Here is a 22,597-nt window from a genome sequence, read left to right as displayed (position 1 = left end):
GAGGAAGGGAGAGGGAGAGAGAGATAGAGAATTCAATGATGAGAGAGAATCATTGATCAGCTGTCTCCTGCATGCCCTACACTGGGGATCAAGCCTGCAACCCAGACATGTGCCCTGACCGAGAATCAAACCGTGACTTCCTGATTTATAGGTTGATGCTCACCCATTGAGCCACGCCGACCAGAATGCTGTTGTTTTAAACCACTATGTTTTGAGTTGGTTCATTACAACGCAGTAGATAACTGGGATAGGTAGTTAATGGGGAATTGTCGTCAGAGGCTATTGTGGGGCTGTTGAATCTATCTCCAAAGCTCATGTCCTTGGGTATCACTAGACTGTCAGAGACAGAGACAGAGAAACAGAAAGAGGAGGTGTTTCTTAATCAGACACTCCCCTTTACATTCACCTATGTGGGGGCGCATCCATCTCTTCTCAGTGGGAAATGCTGCCCTCCAGTTTGCTGCTGTGACCTCATTGGAACTTGCATACCACTTGGTGATGCAATAGAAAATCAGAAAGTGGGGCCCACTTGGCTCACAAGTACATGCACAGGTACATAGGTACAAAGCTGGGGACTTTGGACCCCCTTTTAATCAAGCATTCTTTCCTCTGCCCAGGCTTGTGGAAAGATTGGACCACGATTATTCACCTCGTTCTGTGTGTTTGTGCAGATTAAACTATTAAGTGCACACAGCATGTTTTATCATCACCTGCTGTTTCCTTGAGGCAGCGTCCAGACGATAAAGCTGGGGTATAAAAGCCGGCCGGGCACTGGCTCCAGAGGGAGAGGAAGCCTGGACCGTCTGACAGGGTAAGTCCCCTTTGCCATTCTCCCACGATCTGTGGAGGAGAGGCCGGGAGAATAGCCTGGCATCCCCGAGTCTGCTCCTTGCCCTGGCACCACTCGATGAGGCTGATAACATCTGAATGTATTGCAGATGGTGAGCATCTGGGCCATCGCCCTCTTTCTGCTGGGAGCAGCCCAAGGTGAGAAACAGCACACCTGTCCCCTGGGGAGAACTGGAGCCCCACGTCTCAGCTCCGGCCAGAGACACAGACCTGACAGGGCTTCCGGCAGCTGGGGGCAACTTCAGATCCAGACAGAGGCGGCTGGGGCTGGCACTGCCTGGGAGCGAGGCCAGTATGAGGGGGACCCGCTTTGCAGCATCTCCCCAGCATCCTGCCTTCATGCCGGGGGTGCCCTAGGCCAGACCTTTTCTAGGGAAAGCATTAAACACCTCCTTGAATTAACAAATTGACTTACCAGTGCCCATTCCCACGTTAGTTAAATAAATATATTTGAAGAGCTGAGCTGGGACACAGGCCTTTGACTCAATGGTACGGGTCCCGGACCAGAAGGTGGCACTGGGGGCAAGAAAATACGGGTGGGGCAGAGGTGGGCGTCTGCACGGTCTTCAGACTGTCCCCAGGCAGGCGGAGCAGCGGTGACGTCCCAGCTCCCAGCTCCAGAGTTAACCCTTGAGTAAGCCACCCTTTCTCCACAGGAAAAGAAATCTGCTATGGTCAGCTCGGCTGCTTTTCCGACTCTGAGCCCTGGGGTGGGACTGTCATCAGGCCCCTGAAAGTCCTTCCCTGGAGCCCCGAGAAGATCGGCACCCGCTTCCTGCTCTACACCAACGAGAACCCAGACACCTTCCAGGTGAGGCCGCTGTCTTTTCAACATCCTTGTCACTGGGTAGGGGCTGTGCCACCCCGCACACCAGGAGTTTCTTTCCTCTGTACCCACCTCCTCCATAACACTCTGCCCCACCCCAGCCCTCCAGCTGCACCCTCAGGCCTGGGCAGAGTAGGTCTTCAGTAAAAAGTTGGCTTGAATGAATGAATGGCTCACATTCCCCTGAACCCCTAGCTGGTTATGGGACTCAGTTTTGGGCAGTGAGCTTACCAAAGAACTCTGTGAAAGGTAAGACCTTGAGCCACGACCCAGACCCAGTGGAGGCAGTGAGTCCTGACATGGGAAGGTGGGGCAGGAAAAGGGAGGTCAAGGTGGGCCTCGTGGAAGAGGTGGCCTTTGTGCTACATTTTGGAAGGCTATCGCATTGGGACAAGTAGGAAATGGAAGAGAGAGGCAGTCCTGAGTGGTTGGGCTGCAAAAACATGCAATCCCTCTGTTTGTCACAGAATCTCCTTCTCTCTGATCCATCAACGATTGAGGCATCGAATTTTCAAACAGACAGGAAGACCCGCTTCATCATCCACGGCTTCATAGACAAGGGCGATGAGAGCTGGGTGCTGAAGATGTGCAAGGTAGGGGCCAGCTCCCGTCCCCACGCCCCGCTCTGCCAGCCGCTGCCACTGGGTCCCGCCAACGTCCCTGCATCCCTTTAAGCAGTCGCAGTAAATGAGCTCAAAATGCAATTCAGCTCCTCTTTACGAAAGTAGAATTTCCTTCCCACTGGACTGCATCTGGAGCCCAACACGATGACACCTACTATGTGGACAGATGCTTCCTCGCTTCTGGCTACATCAAGGTTAAGTGTTGTCTGCTGCCCTGTTGTCGAGTGAGGGTGCTTGGAAATCCTGTCTGGAGGAATTCTGTTCTTTTCGTTCAGATCTTTCCCCCATCCCTGAGAGTCAGGCACGTGTTGCTAGGGCCATTTCTGTGAGAATGAAAAACTGAGATTGGCTGGTGACTAAAAGGACAGCATAGAAACTGCCCAAATTGTATGTAACATAGCACCTGTTGGTCAGAAGAACAGGCAGCAGGCAAACATACTCATGTGTTCATACATATGCAAACACACAGACACACGTGGACACGTGTGCACAGGCACACACACAGAATATACTATTCTCCTTTCTTTTTGTGTATACACTGGTTCAGTCTATGTTTCTGGCACCGAAGCATTTACCCAACATACCATTAGTAACTCTGATCTATAACGCCACCAGGAAAAGTTACAAACCAGAAAATTGAAGGCATTCTGTGTTTGCCCTTGGTTTTCCAGGCCTTTAACTCTCTGTCTCACCATGAATAAGTACTTTAGTGTATAAACTGTAAGATATAGCTGGTGCCCCCAGTTCTCCAGAGGTTCCTCAGAGTTGCTTTAAAAATAAAAGTCCTGCGGAATAACCTCCTGTATCCCTGTGTGTGTGAGCGCACATATTCGTATCATAGACATGAAAAGATTCAGAGTGGTTTTACATTTGTAGGGCTGTTTCTTTTTTCTTTTTTTAATATATATTTTTATTGATTTCAGAGAGGAAGGGAGAGGGAGAGAGAGATAGAAACATCAATGATGCGAGAAACTCATTGATCGCTGCCTCCTACATGCCCCACACTGGGGATCGAGCCCGCAACTCAGGCATGTGCCCTTGACCGAAATCGAACCTGGGACCCTTCAGTCCGTAGGCTGATGCTCTATCCACTGAGCCCTACTGGGTAGGGCTCTTTTCTTTTTTTACTCTTTATTGTTGAAAGTATGACACATGCTCCCTTTCCCCCTCTATTGACCTATTCTAACCCATCCCCGCCCTCCGCCCAGGCCTTCACCGGCTCATTGTCTGTGTCTATGGGCTATGCATCTATGCATGCAAGTTCTTTGGTTGATCTCTTCCCGCCCATCACCCTCCCCCACCTTCCCTCTGAGGCCCCTCAGTCTGTTCCATGCTTCCTGTCTCTATAGGACCGTTTCAAATTCCAGCTGGCCATGCGCACTGCCTGGTGGGACGTCTAAGGACACACCAGTTCCTTTAACCTCCAGGAAGTTTTCCTTTCAGAATTCTTCAACCTCTTTAAAGTCAGGGCAGTTCTAGTTCTCAAATATGTTCAGCATGTGTTCACTCCATGAGATTCTATGCTTTCCTGACCCTAAAATCAGTAAAGCTTCCCTCTATCTTCCAACTTAGTCCAGGCCCAGCAGGCTGGGCTGAAGGCAAGCCCGGCGATTGGCAGCAGCGTTGCCCAGAGGCTGAAAGGGCCCCTCGAGGTCAGACCCACAAGGACATTTAGACACTGGCCCCCAGAGGTTGCACGTGAGGCCTTCCCTTTTCCAAATGGGGCTCCGTGAGGGATGGAATTGTTCCCCCCACCGAAGCAGCCTTATTGAATTTGGGGGGAGAAAACCGGAGCGGCCAGCTTTCCTAGCAGCTGGAGAGAGAATCTGTGTGCATTCACCCTGGTTTCCCTACGTCTAGTTGATCTCAGCGCCCACCCAGGCCAGGACAGGGCACGGCCAGTCGCAGCTGCTAGCGTTGGTCCCTGAGCCCTGGCTGGATGTGGCTTCAAGGGCCCGCACAATAACGCTTGCTGTCTCCCACCAGAACATGTTTGAGGTGGAGGAGGTGAACTGCATCTGCGTGGACTGGAAGAGGGGCTCGCAGACCACCTACTCGCAGGCCGTCAACAACGTGCGCGTGGTGGGCGCCCAGGTGGCCCAGATGCTGGATGTGCTCAAGGTGAGTGGAGGGGCCGCGGGGCCGCCCAGGAAGCAGGCGGGGCCCTGGTCTCACTTGGGTCAAGATGCCGCTGGCATTAGAGATTTAAAGAAGAGTGAGAAAGAATTGATATTTCTCCTCGTGTCTTACTTTGAAAACTCTGAAATTCGCCTGAGTGGATTTTCTGGGAGGAAGGGTAAGCGCTAAGAGCTCACACTGGGGGCTTTTTATTGCCTTCGATGAACAGACAAGAAAGCTGAGGCCCAGAAAGCTTAACTGGTTTGCCCCCTCATAGAGCAGATGAATATGAGTTATCTTTGGACCCAACCATCTAGCTCCAGGGGTCCCACTATACCAAGTGGGCTCTGTTTGGGGGAAACAGCTTCTCCGGGGAGAGCCAGTGGAGCCGAAGGACTGTGTACAGTTAGCATGTACCATTCCACTGGCCCGTTGTTGGGAGTCCTGTTGATGGTGGGGAACCCCTTCTGCACAATGAATTCAGCTGTGTCTCCCTGCCCTGGTCTTCCTTTTCCCTAATTCTTTGTCTAAGTCCCTAATTTTCAGTGACTCTTTTGTCTATCAGATAAAGGTCCCAGCCACTTCTGTCTTATATTTCAAGAGTCTATGAAAGAACCAATTGGTTCTAACTACCCCTGCAGCAATCAAAAGCCGGGGTGTTTGTACTAGAGGCACTGGAGACCAATAAACGAGTATATTTGGGTGAACATCAGTGAGACCAACGTGTGCCAACACCTCATACCTCTATGTTATGTTTGTTCATCCACTACTTTGGGGGTACAGGGTCAGGAGCTGTGCTAGGAGGTAAAGAGGATGGATGAGGACCCAGGCTCTGGAGGAGCTTATAGTGGAGACTTGACAATAGAGTGTGGTCAGGTTCTGGTAGGGAGGGTCCCGGGCTATATGGAAGCAGGTGGGTGGGTCGAGCTGATCCTTTTGGGGCGGGGGTGGGGCTGATGTGAGCTGTGTGGACGAGAGCTGGGCAAGTAGTTGGGGAGATGGATAACCACAGGAAGAGAATTCAGAACCAGGCCCAGAGGTCAGAGACTGTGACATATTTGAGGTCCTGAAAGTTCCCCAAAGGGTTCGCTTAGAGAAGAGTCTAGAAAGATACGTATTGAGTCAGGAAAACTCTGAGGCCCTGGTAATGAGCTTGGACTTGATGCCAATGGGAGGGGGAGCCACGGAAGGCCTCAGCAGAGGAGTCACAGTATCAGGTTTGCACGTCCCAAAAACCATCGCACAGAAATGTCCTCAAAATGCCATCTTCCCTCTGCAGACAAACTACAGCTACTCACCCTCCCAAGTTCACCTCATTGGCCACAGCCTGGGAGCCCACGTGGCCGGAGAGGCAGGGAGCAGGACCCCAGGCCTGGGCAGGATCACCGGTAAGGCCCAAGGGGCAGGGCCCTGGGTTTTGTCCCCAGTAATCCCACGACATGGTACAAGACTGCAGCCCAGCTCACAACTGGCCCGAAGGAGACTGTCCCCCTTGGCCGCGGCAGGGAGCTTGCTCCAAGCATTTCAGGAGGCCCCCCGGGAACAGGGAGCCTTTGTTTCATTCCTCTTTGTTTCTCTCTGCTACTTCTGCCTCTGCCCCTGTCCCTTCTCTCTAAAACCAAGTTGATGATGTGGGTTGCTGGTGATGTGGGCTGCTCAGCAGGACTGGGCACCCGGGAAAAGGCAGAGTTAGGCTGGTATGAGCGTGGGCTGGTATAATTCAGAAGGGTCCATATTGTCATTCCTCTCTCCCCTGCTCTTTGAAATCAAGGGCAGAATAGAACATGAAAAGTATGCTTCCCTGGTCTCTGCTGGGACAAGAAACCCAGCCAGCAACAGGCCAAAAGCATCCTTTTATAGCCCAAGCAAAGCCTTCACATTGTAACAATAGCAACAAAAGATATCTGAATAATAATAATAATAGTATAATTGTTATAGTTAGCATAGTTTAAGTGTCTACTTATCCCCAAACACTACACACAGTGCTTTACACCTTCTCATTTAATCCTCAGAACCAAAGAAACAGGCTCAAGAAAGTGAGTGCTTGTCCAAGGTTACATAACTAGAGGTAGAACTGAGATTCAGACCCCGTTTTGCTGTCATTCAGCTCAAACAAGTCTCTACCTTTGTGAGGACTTTCCCTTTTCTATTTAGTAGACTAGCTATGTTCATGCCTTTATGGCTGCTCTGACCAAACCTTCAAAAAAAACTGTTGACAAATCCAAGAGCCCTTCCAAGAAGTAACTATAGTCAAGACAAAATAATAATTAACATTTTCCTTATACAGCCATGATAGTGTGCCAGGCACTTAATGCTCCATATATTAACTCATTTAATCTGACAACAACCATGTGGAATAGATGCCATTATTCCCCCCATTTTGTAAGTGGGGAAACAGAGGCACAATGAAGGTCAAGTGATTCACCCAAGGTCATGCAACTTGCCCAAGAAGTAGCCGAGTAGGGCTTGGAGCCAGGCAACCCAGTCCCAGAATCTTGTTCTTATCTACAATACCACAAGGCTTTGCCCCCCCTTTTGCTTCAAATTTGGGAAGTGAAAGATAATGTTGAAGAAGAAAGATATATAAATAAAGGAGAGCATCTGATGTAGAAAAAAAAATCCCTGCTCCAAAGAAAAAATCTAAATGTCTCTGTTCATCTGCCCTTCCCTCTCCATGCCACTGGAGCCCTCTTGCGATGAGCAGTTGAGACTCTGTGTCCAGGTGGCCATGGCACTGGACACCTCCCGGTTGTGGCACCCCTTTGGTTAGACGGTGCATGGGCTGAGCAGCCTTACATCTCGGTCCTGTGGCCACCACAGCGAGGCCTGTGGTCTGCAGCACTGACCATCTCTCTTAGGGTTGGATCCGGTAGAAGCAAGTTTCCAGGGTACTTCTGAAGAGGTCCGACTTGATCCCTCCGATGCTGCCTTTGTGGACGTGATTCACACGGATGCAGCTCCTCTGATCCCCTCCTTGGGTGAGGCCAATGATGCTCCAGCCGTGTGCATGTGCAGGTGGGTTTTACCCAGGAGAGCCGTGCACTGGAAAAAAGCTCATTGTTATTCCACACGTTTCAGGTTTTGGAACCAGTCAACTGGTAGGTCACCTTGACTTCTTCCCCAATGGAGGAGAGGAGATGCCGGGGTGCAAGAAGAACGCTTTGTCACAGATTGTGGACCTGGACGGCATCTGGTCAGGTAAAGCCAGACTGGCACACTGCCTTCCTGGGGTGAGCAGCGCCTTTCCCACAGCAGATCTTAACAAATAAAACACTCTGCTCTTTAAATATACAACCCCCCTTCTAGACCTTAATTCTGAAAACTATAGCTATATATCATTTGTTGTATCTAAGCTCTGCTGATTTTGTACTTCCATGAAACATTGTTGTGGATGTCCTGGAGTGTGCAAGCAACAAAGAATTACCAAACCGTTGCTTAAAGCTCTAACTCCAACAATAAATTGGTAGATACACATAATAAAGTAAGGGAAAACGATAAAAGTAAACATCCTGACTCCAAGAGAATTTGTCTGCTAGTTTCTCCCTTGGGAGTCAGTGGTATGCTTCAAGCTTATGCAACTGGCTTCGTTTCCGTTTCCATTTGCACAGTGAGAGTCACCATTCCTCAGTGTTGAGTCAAGAATGAGAGCAATCACACCTGAGGAAGGTTAGCTGGGAGACTGGGCTATTCGAGGTGGTTAGTCTTTGTCATTGATCAAGAGCCCTGGGACAAAGGGCATTCTTCAGATGCAGCTCTGACTCCGTACTTAATGTTAAAAGTACAGTGGAGAGGCAAGTTTTTCAGCCAGAGGCATCATTTGGCATCATAGAGGTCAAAACCCTTGGTGATCTGACCAGATCTAATGAGTAAAGATTTTTATTGAATTCAATCGAAATGGCTTGGCAAGCATGGACACTATCAAAGCAAATATTAAGGATAAGACTTGTAGGTTTGTCTTTTATAGCTTTGTGAGGGTTTGTATGGTTAGGGCAGCCTAAACTCTCCATCAGTGATGGCCAAGCAAGTTCAGCCCAGGCCTGGAAAGTAGGAATCTGTCCCTTGGCAGGAGTTATGGAAGCCAAGGAGGATTGTAAGGAGTGAGATGCTTGAGAGTGGTAGGGATGCTCATATACAGCCACCTAAAGCTACTCAACCCTCCTCTTCATTTGCATGAGCATGTTGTCACTCTGATTTTAGCATGTCTAGGAGGTCAATGTCACATCTGGTTGTGTCTTCAAGGACCTCCAGCTTGGTGCCTGGGACACAGGATGGCAGAGGGTAGAGGCGTGGACTCACGAACCACATGGGCTTGGGTTTACTTCCCAGCTCAGCCATTTGCAAGCTTTAAACTGAAATCTGAGTGTGTCATTTATAGCTCTTCCTGCAGTTAGGGATGTGATGGTATCCACCTCCTAGGAAGGGTGAGGAGGACATGGACTACCCATGCGACGTTCTCAGTACCACTGCCCAGCACACAGAAAGCACCCTCTGTGTGCTAACTGCATTAATGTGGCTGGATTTGGGACTGATCTGAAATTTCTGAAAATACAGCCCCACCTTGGAACCATCCCACCTGGAGAGGCAGAGAAGCTGCCACAGCTCCCTGACCACCTGTGTGGACTTCTTCATTTGTTTCCCCAGGAACCAAGGACTTTGTGGCTTGCAATCACCTAAGAAGCTACAAGTATTACGCGGACAGCATCCTCAATCCGGATGGGTTCACTGCGTACCCCTGCGCTTCCTACAGGGCCTTTAAGTCGGTGAGTTACTGCCCCACGCCGAGTCCCACTGTGGGACTGTGGTCCAGCTGTGTTTGGAGTCTGCAGTACCTGCTCTCCTGGTTCTGGCCCTCCTCTCCTTGTTTGGACTGGCCCATCCGAGTTCCTGGTCCTGTAGGGTGGAGGGAAGCAAAGCTTTAGGCAGACGCTGGCCAGCACTCTAGATGAGTCACGTGGGTGAGGAAGACTCTGGAAAATCAGAGAACAGAGCAGTCCATTCGAAGATCTAGAAAGGCTTCCTGCAGGAGGCAATGTTTGACTCTGTAAAATCACATTTCGAAGGCAGAGAAGGAGTGTCCGTGTCTGGAAAGGGCAGAGCAAGAATAGAAGAATGTACAAGAGGTGAATTCACATGAGGTGCAAAGTGGTGGTGGGAGGAAAGACGGATGCTGGGGTTCAATGCCAGGCCGGGACTTTGTGCTCATGCAGCCAGCAGCGAAGGGAGAGATGGAGGGAATGGCATTCTGGAGCCTGCTTGTTCTGGCTCATGAGAGCCGGTGGGAGCAGTCTCTTCCCACTGCCCATTCAGCGACATTGTGTTGGTAGCCTGAAAATGGCCACCGTCAGAGTATTTACACCATGGAAATTGGCAAACACTGCAATCAGGATTGGTTGGGGTTTTTTGTGTTTTTTTTTGTCCCGCAGTTGTCTGTTAATCATTACCAGCACATCACTCCCTGGAGGTGTAATTGATCTAACACGGGCCCAGTGTTTTCTAAATATAGGCATCCTTATTTTCTAAAGCTCCCCAAGCAGTTCTAATGTATGTGCCCCAGGCTTGCAATGGTAATTTCCAGATCATCTCTTCCAGTCCCCTTCTGCTTACAAATGAAGAAGCTCAGACTTTAGGACAACTGCTCCCCTGGACGTATGGATCTTAAAAAAACAAATTCACTCCTTACAGCCTGATGTGTCTCTTCTCATTAGAACAAGTGCTTCCCCTGCCCAGACGAAGGGTGCCCGCAGATGGGCCACTACGCCGATAAATTTGCTGGCAAGGCAAGCCCGGAGGAGCAGAAATACTTCCTGAACACAGGCGATTCCAGCAGTTTTGCCCGTAAGTTGCACCTAGACTTTCCCTCCCGGCTAAAGAAAGCTTAGTTTCTGTTATAAGCAAAGGGCTTGTCTCTGACCTGAAACATTTATGGACACATTTTTTATGATCTTAGAAAAAGGACACATCCACCCAAACCATCCCATTTAAGACTCGCCTGGGGATTTAGAAAGAGCCAGCATTTCTCCCATTTTATTTCTGTGGCATGAAATGAGTGGAAGCAAATAGTATAATTAATGCGATAGCAGCAATTTGTATGTCTCTGTGGCATCTACCCTGAATTTTTACTGCTCCACAGTTCATGGTCCCTTTTTTCCATTTTTAAAAATTAAATTTATTGGGGTGACATTGAGTAATAAAATTAAATAGGTTTCAAGTGTACAATTGTACAATTCTATGATACATTACCTGTATATTGCATTGTGTGCCTACCACCCAAAGTCAAGTCTCCTTCCATCACCATACATTTGACCCCCTTTACTCTTGAGATGATGTCACATACATACACCTGCTTTTCTATTAAAGTCAACAAATACTTACTTGTTACCAGCTCTTTGCTAGTCTGAGCCCCTTAAGAAGCCCAATTCCAGTCTCTCTGTTCCCCTCCCAACCCCCATCCACCAGTACCTGGCACCCAGGGGCTGCCACTCTGGTGGAGAGTGGATAGGAATCAGAAAGGGGTGATTTCTCTCAAAAACCTGCTGGATGGACTAGGTCATGGGGTACAAACCGGGCATGTGTGGGTCACTTTGCATGGACCCTGCCCATGATGGGTCCCTAAGATGTTTCACTGTAAAAACGAGGCTGTATTATATAAATACATGAATATAAAACCTGCCTTATATAGTCGTCAGGTTTACTGAGATATTTTTTAACAGCAAAATTCACCCTTTTTATTGGATAGTTCTATGAGTTTTGACAAATGACTAATCATGTAACTACCTCCACAATCAAGACATAGGACATTTCCATCACCAGGTACATTTTTTTAAAGACACTGGTTAATCAGTCCTTCTTCCCCTGCTGTAGTGATGCATGAAATACTTGCCCATAGTAACAACAAATTAAGCATTCACACACCTTGTATTAATTCCTCAACCAACATTAATTGATGGAAATCAGACTATGCTAGACACTGGGGGTGCAGGGAACAAGAAATGCTGCGCATGAAATTTAAGGCCCAACAGCGAAGACAGAACCGGAGCCAGCAGCTATAAGGGTGTTGTGCCTGGCGGGCCCTGACCAGAGAAACAGGGACAACATCTCTGAGGATGTGAAGGACAAATAGGAATTAAGTAAAAGATGTGTGTATGTGTGTGTGTGTTTTTAAAATATATTTTTATTGATTTCAGAGAGGAAGGGAGAGGGAGAGAGAGATAGAAACATCAATGATGAGAGAGAATCATTGATCAATCTGCTGCCTGCTGCACACCCCCTACTGGGAATGGAGTCCACAACCCGGGCATATGCCCTTGACCAGAATCCAACCCAGGACCCTTCAGTCCGCAGGCTGACACTCTATCCACTGATCCAAACCAGTTAGGGCTGTATGTGTGTTTATGCAAAGGATGTGTGATGTGTGTGTACATGTGTGTATGAGTGTGTGTTTGTATATGTGAGTGTGTGGTTATATGTATATAATGTTAGTGTGTGGTTATCCTATATAATAAAAGCCTACTATGCTAAGAGTCCGACCGTTCGTTTGACCAGTCGCTATGATGCGCGCTGACCACCAGGGGGTAGACGCTCTGACTGGCAGGTTAGCTTGCTGCTGGGGTCCGGCCAATCGGGACTGGGTGAGTCAGGCTGGACACGCCCTGGAGCCCTCCCACAGTCCCTCCCCAGCCCCAATCATGCACTGGTGGGGTCCCTCGGCCTGGCCTGCACCCTTTCGCAATCTGGGACACCACTCCCCCCCCCCCCCCCGCCCCCCCCCCCCCCGCCGGGGGATGTTGGAGAGCCAGTTTCGGCCCAATACCCTCAGGCCAAGCCAAAGGACCCTACTGTTGCACGAATCTGTGCACCAGGCCTCTAGTATGTATATAGATTTGTGCGTATGTATGTGTGTTCATGGGCAGAGGCAGCATTCCAGGTATAAATCTGGGTGACAACTGAGCCCCACTCGGTGCTGGACACTACCCGGGCCCTGGGGACACAGAGATAAGACACAGACCCTGCCTGCTCCAGGCTTTAAGGACCACACTGCTGAGCTAGAGTTCCAGGTGAGGGCACAAGCCATCCTTTCTCTTTTCATCTTAACTCGTGGGACTGTCACTCAGAGCAGAACTGTCCCAAAGGACTTTCTGCAGTGACAGAGGTGGCATTACCCCCAGGCAGCAATGTAGCACTCAGCATGTGGCTAGTGACACTGCAGAACTGAACTTGTAATTTGATTTAATTTGGATTTCGATTTCAGCAGCCATGTCTGGCTAGTGGCCCCTTGACTGGGCCGTGCAGATCTGAAGGGAGACACTGCTAAATACTTATTTCCCCTCAGGGCCTACGTTGAGTTGTAGATTGACACGTACAATCTCTTACACTTTGATGCCTCAATCAATGTAAGGGTCAGAGACAGGCCTCTGAGATGTGGGCCCAGTATTTTGTGCATGAATAACCCGAACTCTTCCATCCCCTGTGCAGGCTGGAGATACGGGGTTTCCGTCACAATGTCTGGGAGAATGGTCACTGGTCAGGTCAAAGTTGCTCTGTTTGGAAATAAGGGAAACACTCACCAATATGACATCTTCAGGTAAATTTCCTATCTTAGCGCCCCATCTCATCTGATGACGTACAGGGCCTTCAGATCCATCACTTAAATGCTCATCATCTCTTTATCTGTCAATGGATTTTAAATTCTTTCCTTTGTGAACTGAAGTTCATTTCAGACTTCCACTAACAACTTTTCCCCCTCTATTATAAATCCAGGCATTTCATTCTTTCTCACTCAATAGGTCATATTTAAAAAAAACAAATCTAATTATTACTCCAGATATCATGCTTTCTAATTTGTTTAGTAGCATGTGCTTATGTTAAACCAAGTGGCTAATGTGTCACTATATAAATAATTCTTCCAGAAAAAAATAATGTGAAGGAATTATATAATTTTCTATAATAAAGTTCTAAAGAGAAATTGACCTGAGTTTGAGTAACCAACACTTAAATAATGGTTTGATTTCTGGCTTTTCCATTTCTCCACACTTTATTTGGGCATCAATTTGGAAAAATACTCTCATTAATTCAGAGTGGAAAAGAGCGGCGTGGCCTTATTTGGTCACTGGAAGTTGTTTCTATGAAGGAAAATGCTCCTATTTCTCTTTCAAGGGGGGTCCTCAAACCAGGCTCCACCCATTCCAATGAGTTTGACGCAGACCTGGATGTGGGAAACATTCAGAAAGTCAAGTTCCTTTGGAATAACCACGTGGTAAACCCCACCCTCCCCAAAGTGGGTGCATCCAAGATCACCGTGCAAAAGGGAGAAGAGAAGACTGTGTATGTATCTTTGCTGGCTTGTGCCTAAGGGTGTTTGCAGAGATTCCTGTTGGTAGGGACAACTCACCCCAGAAAGTCAAGTTATGGAAGGCAAGGTCAAGAGAGGTCTGAGGTGGGACTCTACCACAGAAATGAGGCCGATGTCATCAGATATTTGCTTCTTGGTTCTTCCATTTGTTAACTGAGAGTCTTCTGTGCCTCAGTTTCCTCTCCTGTAATGTAAGACTCATGATAATCCCACTGAGGGTCATTGCCTGCAGCCAGTAAGAGCTCAATGTATTGTAGCTACTATACTGTTCAGCCAGGTCCCCAGAGTGGCTGAGCCGAGGGTGAGCCCAGCTGTAAACCAGTGTTTGTGGAGGGCCTGCGTGTGCTTGTGGAGAAAAAGAGGGGACAGAAGACCCAGAGACCAGGGTCACTTCTGAGTAACAGCTGGCCTGTCCTAGAGCCCAGCTGCCTGTCACTGGCAGCCCAGAAGGCAATCACTTCTCCAGTAATTGGCTGAGGCTATAACCCTAACGCTTCCCTCCTTGCTTTGGAATTGTAAATCAGCAAATCCCTTTGCTGAACAAGTCCAATCACCAAGTAAGCAAGCCCAGCACTTAAAGAGGGTTCCTTTTTTCTCCACAGGTACAACTTCTGTAGCACAGACACTGTGAGAGAAGACGTCCTGCTCACTCTCACACCCTGTTAAACGCCAGGCACAATTTGGTTGCTGTGTTAACATCAATAAAATCCAATGATGCATCAATCTCCGCACAGTCTGTCTCTATGTCAGCTGCCCCCTGCAGGGACATTTGGGAACTGAACATCTTAAAACTCCCAGATGTCCCGAGCATTTCCATATATTTGGGTTTCTTGCCATTGACTTCTGATCACACACCCTTTCCCCCGAACTTCCTTGGTCCTCATGGCCACTGTTCCCTCCTCACCTGAGAGGATGGGTGCTTGTGCCTCAGCAAAGCCTTTCATCAGACAGGTGAGGAAGCTGAGGCTCAGGTTGGGGGTTTTGCTGTTCAAGCACACAAGTGAATCAGAGTCCCCTCAGGACTGAGGGCCGGGCCCTAACTCCAACTCCTTATCTCCTCCCTGACTCTGCCATAACCTTGAGGGATCATGGAAGGACCATACTGTGGCATGGGAAGGACCATGCTATGACATGGAAAGGCATGCTGTGACATGGGAAGGACCATGCTGTGGCATGGGAAGAACCATGCTGTGACATGGGAAGGACCATGCTGTGGCATGGGAAGAACCATACTGTGGCATGGGAAGGACCATGCTGTGGCATGGGAAGAACCATGCTATGACATGGGAAGGACCATGCTGTGACATGGGAAGGACCATGCTGTGACATGGGAAGGACCATGTTATGACGTGTCCTTTGTGGTGGTAAATTCTGTGGTGATGGGACCACTTGGTGGCCCGGCTCTTGGTGAGGTATAGGGCTCCAGTATCCAGAGACTGTGATGGGCACATTTGCAGAGCACGGACAGGCTCCCAGGCCCCTCTTCGCCTGCCTGGCAGGCGCCACCCCCGGACAAGCTCAGTACTGAGGACGAAAGGCTTCTAAGAGGAGGGAGACTTCCTGTCACTTTATGGTCTGAAACCACCAAGGAGCCCTCAGCTGCTCAGACCTCACTGTGGGCCCCACCCACACAGGTGTTCTTCACCGGGGAGGGGGGTATTCTTTAAGGTGGCCCGGCCTGTCCTGTGATCATCCCCAGGGGGCTGTGCAGATCTGGGCAAGTCACCCCTCCCCGGAGTGTCTCCCCTCTTGGCCACCAGGCCTCCCATCCCACACGGTAGTTCTAACGGATGTTGTGAGGGATAAAGGAGCGACAGTAGTGAGGGCCTCCCATTGAGCAAGTGCTCAATGAACAGCGATAATGATGAGGGTAGGCGTGGGGGGCACCGGGCAGGGGACTCTTGGTTACAGTTCTGCCATGAAGCGTAGGCACACTCCATCTTGTTCCTGTCACCTCTATATTGTAAAAACTGCTGTTTGAAATTTTCCACTAAGCATAGATGGTCCTTTGTTCTGTGAATTAACTCTGCTATTCTTGGCTTCTGTAAACACGCTTGCTCAAATAAGAGGAAAAATAAGCTCAATTATCTGGCCTTGTGGGCCGCTCTGCTGACATAAGGGTCTGTTCCGTCCCTGGTTACTTCCATGCCAGGTGTCTTTTAGTTATCTGAATTGTGTTGTGCTCAAGGTTACTGAATTGTGTTGTGCTCAAGGCTATAAGCTTCCTGCAAAATATCTCCCAGTACATAGGGCTTTTTGCAAAGCCCGCAAAAGGTCTGGAAGTATGGTCCATATTTGGGGGACAAAGAAACCAAAGGGTATAAAGAGAAAGCTTCCTCCATGTTGCTTTGCTCAGACTTTGAGAGGCAACTCCTCTGAGACTGCTGGTGTAATAAAGACTCCAAATTTGGCTTACTAAGGCATCTTGTGTTCAGCTCGCTGGTTTCCAATATAACAGCAGCACCATGCTGGCAAAAGAGCTCCATCATTGAGTGCTACCAGCCACCAACTCTGGGCTGGCTCTGGTGGGAGAGGAGAGCAGAGCCTTCCATTCAGTTCTCCAGGCGAGCACAGTGGGAGGGAGCCAGTGCCTCAGTAACTCCGCAATGCTGGCAGATTAGTGCCCAAAGCAAGGGTGGCCCAGAGCGGGGAGGAGCAAGGCAGCGAAGGCTCAGCACCATCCTTGGGTCTAGGCCAGGGGTGGGCAACCTTTTTGTGAGTGTGTGCCAAAACCAGCAAAATCTCTGACTCAAAATTCTTCTGTGTGCCAACCCTAATTTTTTGAGAACATGGTATGCCTACTTGATATCTCTTAAGGTGTACATATGCGAAGAACCTTGAAGAAATAATAAAATTCATTCGAGCAACAAAAACACAGTATATGAGGATGAAAAATACATTTATTTTTTAATGTATACATGTACACTGATAGTCCGACAGAAAACTTTACAACTCCGTTTGATATTATCAGTGGGACTTTTGCGGATGAATCACTGATGACAGAGATTTTACAACAGGTTTATATTTCGTGACCTTCAGAGATATGCATGAGCTACTACTTTCATCCGTCAGGCTACTCCTATTACAAGACTTAACAAAATGTATCACTGAGAACAAAGATTCACAATTGTAAATGGGAGCTTATAAGAGAGGGTTTCTCGTGCCAGCAAAAGTTACTGGCGTGCCATGTTTGACACGCGTGCCAGGTGTTGCCCACCCCTGGTCTAGGCCAAGGCTTGCAAGAAGACTGCAGGCTGGGAGGCCAGCCAGGAGGAGGAGGCCCCTGCAATATCCAGGCAAGAGGAGAGAGGACTGTGAGGACAGAGAGGAAACCAGAGGCATAATGGAGGGGGTGGGACTGGTTGGCCACAGGTGAGAGCCCTTCTCCCTGGTCAAGGACAGCCTGTCTCACCTCCTCCCCAGACTCACAGACATGACCGATGACTTGGGGAGAACAATGTTTAAACAGGCTCCCCAATGCTGTGGGCTACATAATAGGCACTCAGTGAAACCACATGCCTTGGATGACTTGGGGTGACCTGGGTCTTGGCTGCAGGTCCAGTGGTGGCCATGTGCTCTGAGGCAGAGAGGCAGTGGATGGAGGCTGAGCTGGGGATTGAACCTGCAACCTGGGTGGGTATGTGCCCTGACCGGAATCAAACCAGTGACCTTTTGGTGCAAAGGACGATGCTCAACCAACTGAGCCACCCCAGCCAGGGCTGCGCACAGGCTGTTTTAAAGGGCCTTCAGGTGATTCCCACATGGAGCCCTGCTGGGATACGGTATCCAGTGATATTCAATCAGGAGTTCCACTCCCAGGGATGTAGGCCTACTCATCTCTGAGAAATTATTAATTTTGTGTTTTTGTTTTGATGACAATCCACGTTTTAACCCAGGAAACAAAGTTTCTCTCTCCTGCGGTCATTTGCCACAAGACTCTTGTTTCCTGGTCGATGGGCAATGAAATGAGATTCATGAGAGGGTCCGGGGTGGTGAGAACTTTCAGCAAGGGTGGCATCCACGTGTTCACTCCGGCCCGGGAAACCGTGGGGAGCGGCATCTGGGACTGACACTGTGGACGCCATGCCCAGGGTCCCAGGCTTTGAGAGCAGAGAGTCGGCTCTGGGACCTGGAGGAGCAAATTTGGAGAAGAGGGAGGGATGGTGGAGGACTAGCCTGGTGGGGCAGGAGGCAGGCCTGGGAGGGAGAGCTCAGGGCCAGGTTGCTCAGGGGAGATGGAGAGGCAGCCGACTCCCTGGCAGGGGGCATTGCAGGTGCAGAAGCTCAGAAGAGGGAACAGCAGGTTCACTCCAGAACAGCAAGTCCTTCTTCCGTGGACCTGACTATATGGTGGTGGAGTGGCAGTAAGGAAGCCGGCAGGGGCCACGTGGTGGCCTGATTAGTCACCTCAGGCTGTCATAATAAAGTGCCGCCGACTGGATGACTCAAACAATAAAACGTGTTCTCTCCCAGTTCTGGGGGCTGGGGAGTCTGAGACCGGAATGAGCAGGCCTGGCTCCGACGGATCTCCGGGAAGAGCTGCCGACGCCTCCCCTTCAGGTGGCTGCTGCCACCTTGGCCATGCCTCGGCTGGGAGAAGCATCACCAGCTCACTTCCTTCATGGCCACCCGGGGTTCTCCCTGTGTGCCCGTCACTGTGTCCACATTTCCCCTTTTTATAAGGACACCAGTCAGACTGACCTGACTCCTCCTTCCTGATCTCCAAACAGGGTCCTGCTCTCAGATCCTGGCGTTAGGACTCCCAACATATCTTTTGGGAGAAACATAATCCAACCCCTAACAGTGGCCAACTTGGCACGGCTGGTTTGGGAGCGTGGACCCCCCCTAAACTTCACCTGACACCCCAAGTTATTCTCTTTGGAAAAAGCCCGAATGACATAGCCCGGGGCAGGCCCTCCTCCGGGGGCTGTCTTCGTTTTAGGTGCGTATTGACTTGTAGGCACCCGGTGTCTGTGCCCCATGGCCCATCAGCCGCATGAGGACAGGGAGGGAGGATCTTCTGCTCACTGTTGTAAGAAAGTCCCTCAAGGCTGGAAGAGCGCCCCGCACGTTGTAGCCTCATAAAAATAGACATAAGTGCCTGGCCGGTGTAGCTCAGTGGCTGAGCTCGTCCCATGCACCAGGAGGTCACAGGTTCGATTCTCAGTCAGGACACATGCCCGGGATTGTGGGCTCGATCTCCAGTAGGGAGTGTGCAGGAGGCAGCTGATCCATGTTTCTTCCTTCCTCCCTCCCTTCCTTCCTTCCTTCCTTCCTTCCTTCCTTCCTTCCTTCCTACCTTCCTTCCTTCCTTCCTTTGTCTCTCTCTCTCTCTCTCTCTCTCTCTCTCTCTCTCTCTCCTTCTTCCTCTTTCTCTCTCCCTTCCTCTCTCTAAAATCAATAAAAACACATTTTTAAAAAAAAAAAAAAACCAGACATGAATGACTGAACAAACACGTGAGACATGCATCGGAGGGCATAGGGAGCACCCACAGGATTAAGCTGGGAAGAAGCTGCGGGGAGGAGGACCTGAAGGGGGTGGTGCAGGGACCTAGAAAGAGGTGATGGCAGCCTCGCAAGGGCAAGGCAAGGACAAGATCGGTACCGGAGGGCACACATACAAGAGGTGCTGAAGCAGAGGAATAAACAAACTTTCAATAGGCCCAGGGTGTAGGAGGAGGACCCGAATTACCCCCATCGCTCCCTCCCCCCCCCCCGCCCCCCCCCACCCCGCCCCACCTCGACAGCTGCTCTGCCAGCTGGCAGGGCTCCTCCAGTCCCTGACCTGACCCTGCTGCCAACAGCCAACAGGTGGCAGTGAATGACTTTTCCCACAGGTGCTGGCCTTCCCCTTCTTCCCAGGGCAGACAGCTGGCAGAATCTCAGAACCTTGGATCCCCAGAAAGGAGAGGGGAGCTGAGCTGGCCCTGCCATGGGCAGGCAAGTGGAAGACAGCCTGGTGTCCCACTGGCCGGGTTTCGGCCACCCTGCCAAAGAGACCAGGTAGGCTCAGCACTGCCTGAGACTAGTGACTGTGGCAGGGGTGCCAGCCCTCCTCGGGGGGCAGCTTGGTGCAGGGACAATGTTCCTACATCAGTGGTCTAGATTCCACCCATTTCAGAGGTCATCAACTGAGACCTTCAAAAGGAGGGAGCAGCAGCACAGTAGGAGGTTGAGCCCTACGACCAAAGCCTGCTCTTGCAATTGCCCTTAAAGGAAGCCCTTTAACCTTTCAGGACCTTGGTGGTCTTGGCTGTAAAGTGGGACTAAACATATGCTCTATTTCTTGAGCATTTACTGCTCTGAGAGCTACGATCTGATCACTGCCATTTCCTCCCAGGACCCTGCTTGACCAAGGCCACCCAACTCCTATCCAACACTCAGCCCTCAATGCCTGTCCTTGGGGTTACACTCCCCAGATGTGTTTGCTCACCTTGTTCTCATTACCTGTGATTTTGTCACCTCTTGGGTGATTTCTTATCCTTGGGAAGGGGGGTTTGGATGGTGTGCTCCCACGGGTAACTGTTGCTTGAATGGAAAGGGAAAGTCTTTTCTCTACGTTTCAATTTCCAAAATTTTTTGTAGGATCCCAGATTTGAAAAGAACCTTGAAAGTAGATCCTCTAATTGACCCTCACCTGATTCTTGGCATCTGTCCGCTTCTGCTCAAGTCGTAATGTTATCCAGGTGAGACAGGGAGCAAACCCCACTGAGAAACTATTTTCCAATGACTCTAAGCTTTGGAAAGTTTTTCCTTATAGTGAACAAATCTGCCTCGGTAGTCCCTGGAGGACAGGGGTGACCACCATCTGCCCTTGGCATGTAGAACAGGGCCTGGTGACCTGGACATGGCAAGGATTGAACTGACACCCTCCCCTTCCTCCCCAGCTCTGCCCTCTGGTGGTGGCTGTTGACCAGATGAAAAGCCACTCAGGTGAGCAGTTCCCTGATTCCTGGACTATTCTGTGGCGGGAACCAGGAGGGCATGGGTGATGGGACCCACTGACTATTTGAAGATAATGTACTAAACCTTTGGCAAAAACTACAACCAAACCAAAGCATAGGTTGTCTACTACTAGTGTGGGCTTCAAAACCAGAAACCCAAGAACTCCACAATTCTGAACCCTTCCCTGATTAGGACCAAAATCCTCATTATGGAGTGAGGAAAGGATGGTGCCCAAAGCCTAGCTAATCCCCCCAGATGGACCCCAGGCCTCTGAACCACATCCTCCCGCGGGGGAGGGGGGAGGGGTCCAGTGTCCAGCTGCACCTGTGAGGGGCCCCAGAGGCAAAGAGATGGCCCACTCAAAGGGACTAGTTACAGAGGTGGAGAGGACTCAGCAGCAGCTGGAAGCTCTGACATCCTGGTGGCCTGAAGCCCGGAGGGAGGGAGGGAGCTGTCATAAGAACATGGAAGGGGCTGAGGCCATGGGAAGGAGCTGCTTGACAGGAGCTGCAGTCCTCAGGACAGAAGTGCAATGTTGCCAACCCCAGCACAGATGGGAGGGAGCCTGGGTAGAAATACTCTAACCCTTCCTCCTAACCTCTGAGCTCCCTGAGGCGCCTCCCATTGGCTGAAGCCAACCAGAGGGCCAAGGGCAAGGCCAAGGGAGGCCACAGAAGCATCCTCCTGGCCACAGGGCAGGGAGGGGGAGGCAGGAGAGATCTAGAACTTACCCAGCTCACCAGCCCATGAGTCATTAGCTTCCAAGGTCCCATCCTTTCCTCCAGCAATGCCTGATCCAATGGTGATCAAGGTACCTGCCAGGGGCTGTGCTAGGCTCTGGCCACACAGAAATGACCATTCACACCTCGACCCTCCCACCAAGGAAAGGGCTAAACAAACAGGCACTGAAATATAATTACCAGCTGGGATATGTTCCATGGAAGGAAAATGGGAACATGATTAGAATGTAAAGGAAAAACTGGTCCCACTCTGGGCAGTGAGGAAGGCTTCTTGGAGGAGGGGGGACACTTTGACTTAGGTCAGAAGTGAGTGGGGATGGTATGTTTTGGGAAGAGGAAACAGAATATGCAAAGACCCCAGGATGGGCACTTTCAAAAACTTTACACAAGGCCAGACAGGCTCGAGCGCCTGGAATTCAGTGAGCAAGAGAGAGAAACTCTGCCCGGCTGGTGTGACTCAGTGGTTGAGCATGGACCTATGAACCAGGAGGTCACAATTGGATTCCAGGTCAGGGCACATGCCCGGGTTGCAGGCTTGATCCCTGATCCTGGAAGAGGCAGGCGGGGCCACCTCCACCTTCTTATCTCGAGGTCAAATACAGTCCACCCAGCTCAGAAAGTCTTTGGAAATAAACTATATGGTTTCCAAACAAAGCTATCTCTTAAAACAGTGTTTGTTTCACTCTTTCTTGCTCAACAAAGGGTTGCCTTTGCTTTTGTTCTCTGTCCAGGTCCTTTGGCGGCAGCTGTCCACCCAGCCCACCCCCGGAGAAGAGGAGACAGGTGTCCTCATACCCAGGTGCTTACCAGGAACAGCAAACCTGCAGACCCCATTCCTGCCAACACCTACAGGCACCAAGACGGGCTTGGGCTCCTGTTACGAAGGGATTCTGAACAGGAGGCTGGTGTTCCCTCTTCTCACCTCGGAAACACAATCTTTTGCAGCTGAACCTGTAGATTCAGATTAATGGGGTCCTTTCCTGTGAAGCACAGGCACTCCATCTTGCTCCCGTAACCTCCATGTTGCAAAAACTGCTATTTGAAATTGTCCACTAAACATAGATGGTCCTTTGTTCTATGAATTAACTCTGCTAATATTGGCTTCTGTAAACACCCTTGCTCAAATAATAGGGAAAAGAAGCTCAAT

At 50.1% G+C, this 22,597-nt stretch overlaps 1 protein-coding gene across 1 annotated transcript; it reads left to right on the top strand.

The window, feature by feature from the left end:
* The first annotated feature begins 790 nt into the window (after positions 1 to 790).
* LOC139021708 (inactive pancreatic lipase-related protein 1) lies at positions 791 to 14,488 on the top strand. The gene is made up of 13 exons (XM_070432199.1): positions 791 to 811; positions 939 to 987; positions 1,506 to 1,660; positions 2,143 to 2,268; positions 4,285 to 4,419; positions 5,696 to 5,804; positions 7,275 to 7,394; positions 7,495 to 7,614; positions 9,058 to 9,176; positions 10,122 to 10,251; positions 12,889 to 12,997; positions 13,570 to 13,737; positions 14,368 to 14,488. The coding sequence occupies exons 2-13, from the start codon at positions 939 to 941 to the stop codon at positions 14,429 to 14,431; spliced, it is 1,404 nt and encodes a 467-aa protein (XP_070288300.1). The 5' UTR covers positions 791 to 811; the 3' UTR covers positions 14,432 to 14,488.
* Positions 14,489 to 22,597: the final 8,109 nt, after the last annotated feature.

This window comes from Myotis yumanensis, unplaced genomic scaffold, assembly GCF_028538775.1.
Source record: "Myotis yumanensis isolate MYYU_CA2020_CCGP unplaced genomic scaffold, mMyoYum1.0.hap1 SCAF_13, whole genome shotgun sequence".
Lineage (NCBI taxonomy): Eukaryota > Metazoa > Chordata > Mammalia > Chiroptera > Vespertilionidae > Myotis > Myotis yumanensis.
This window is presented reverse-complemented; position numbering and strand designations above follow the sequence as displayed.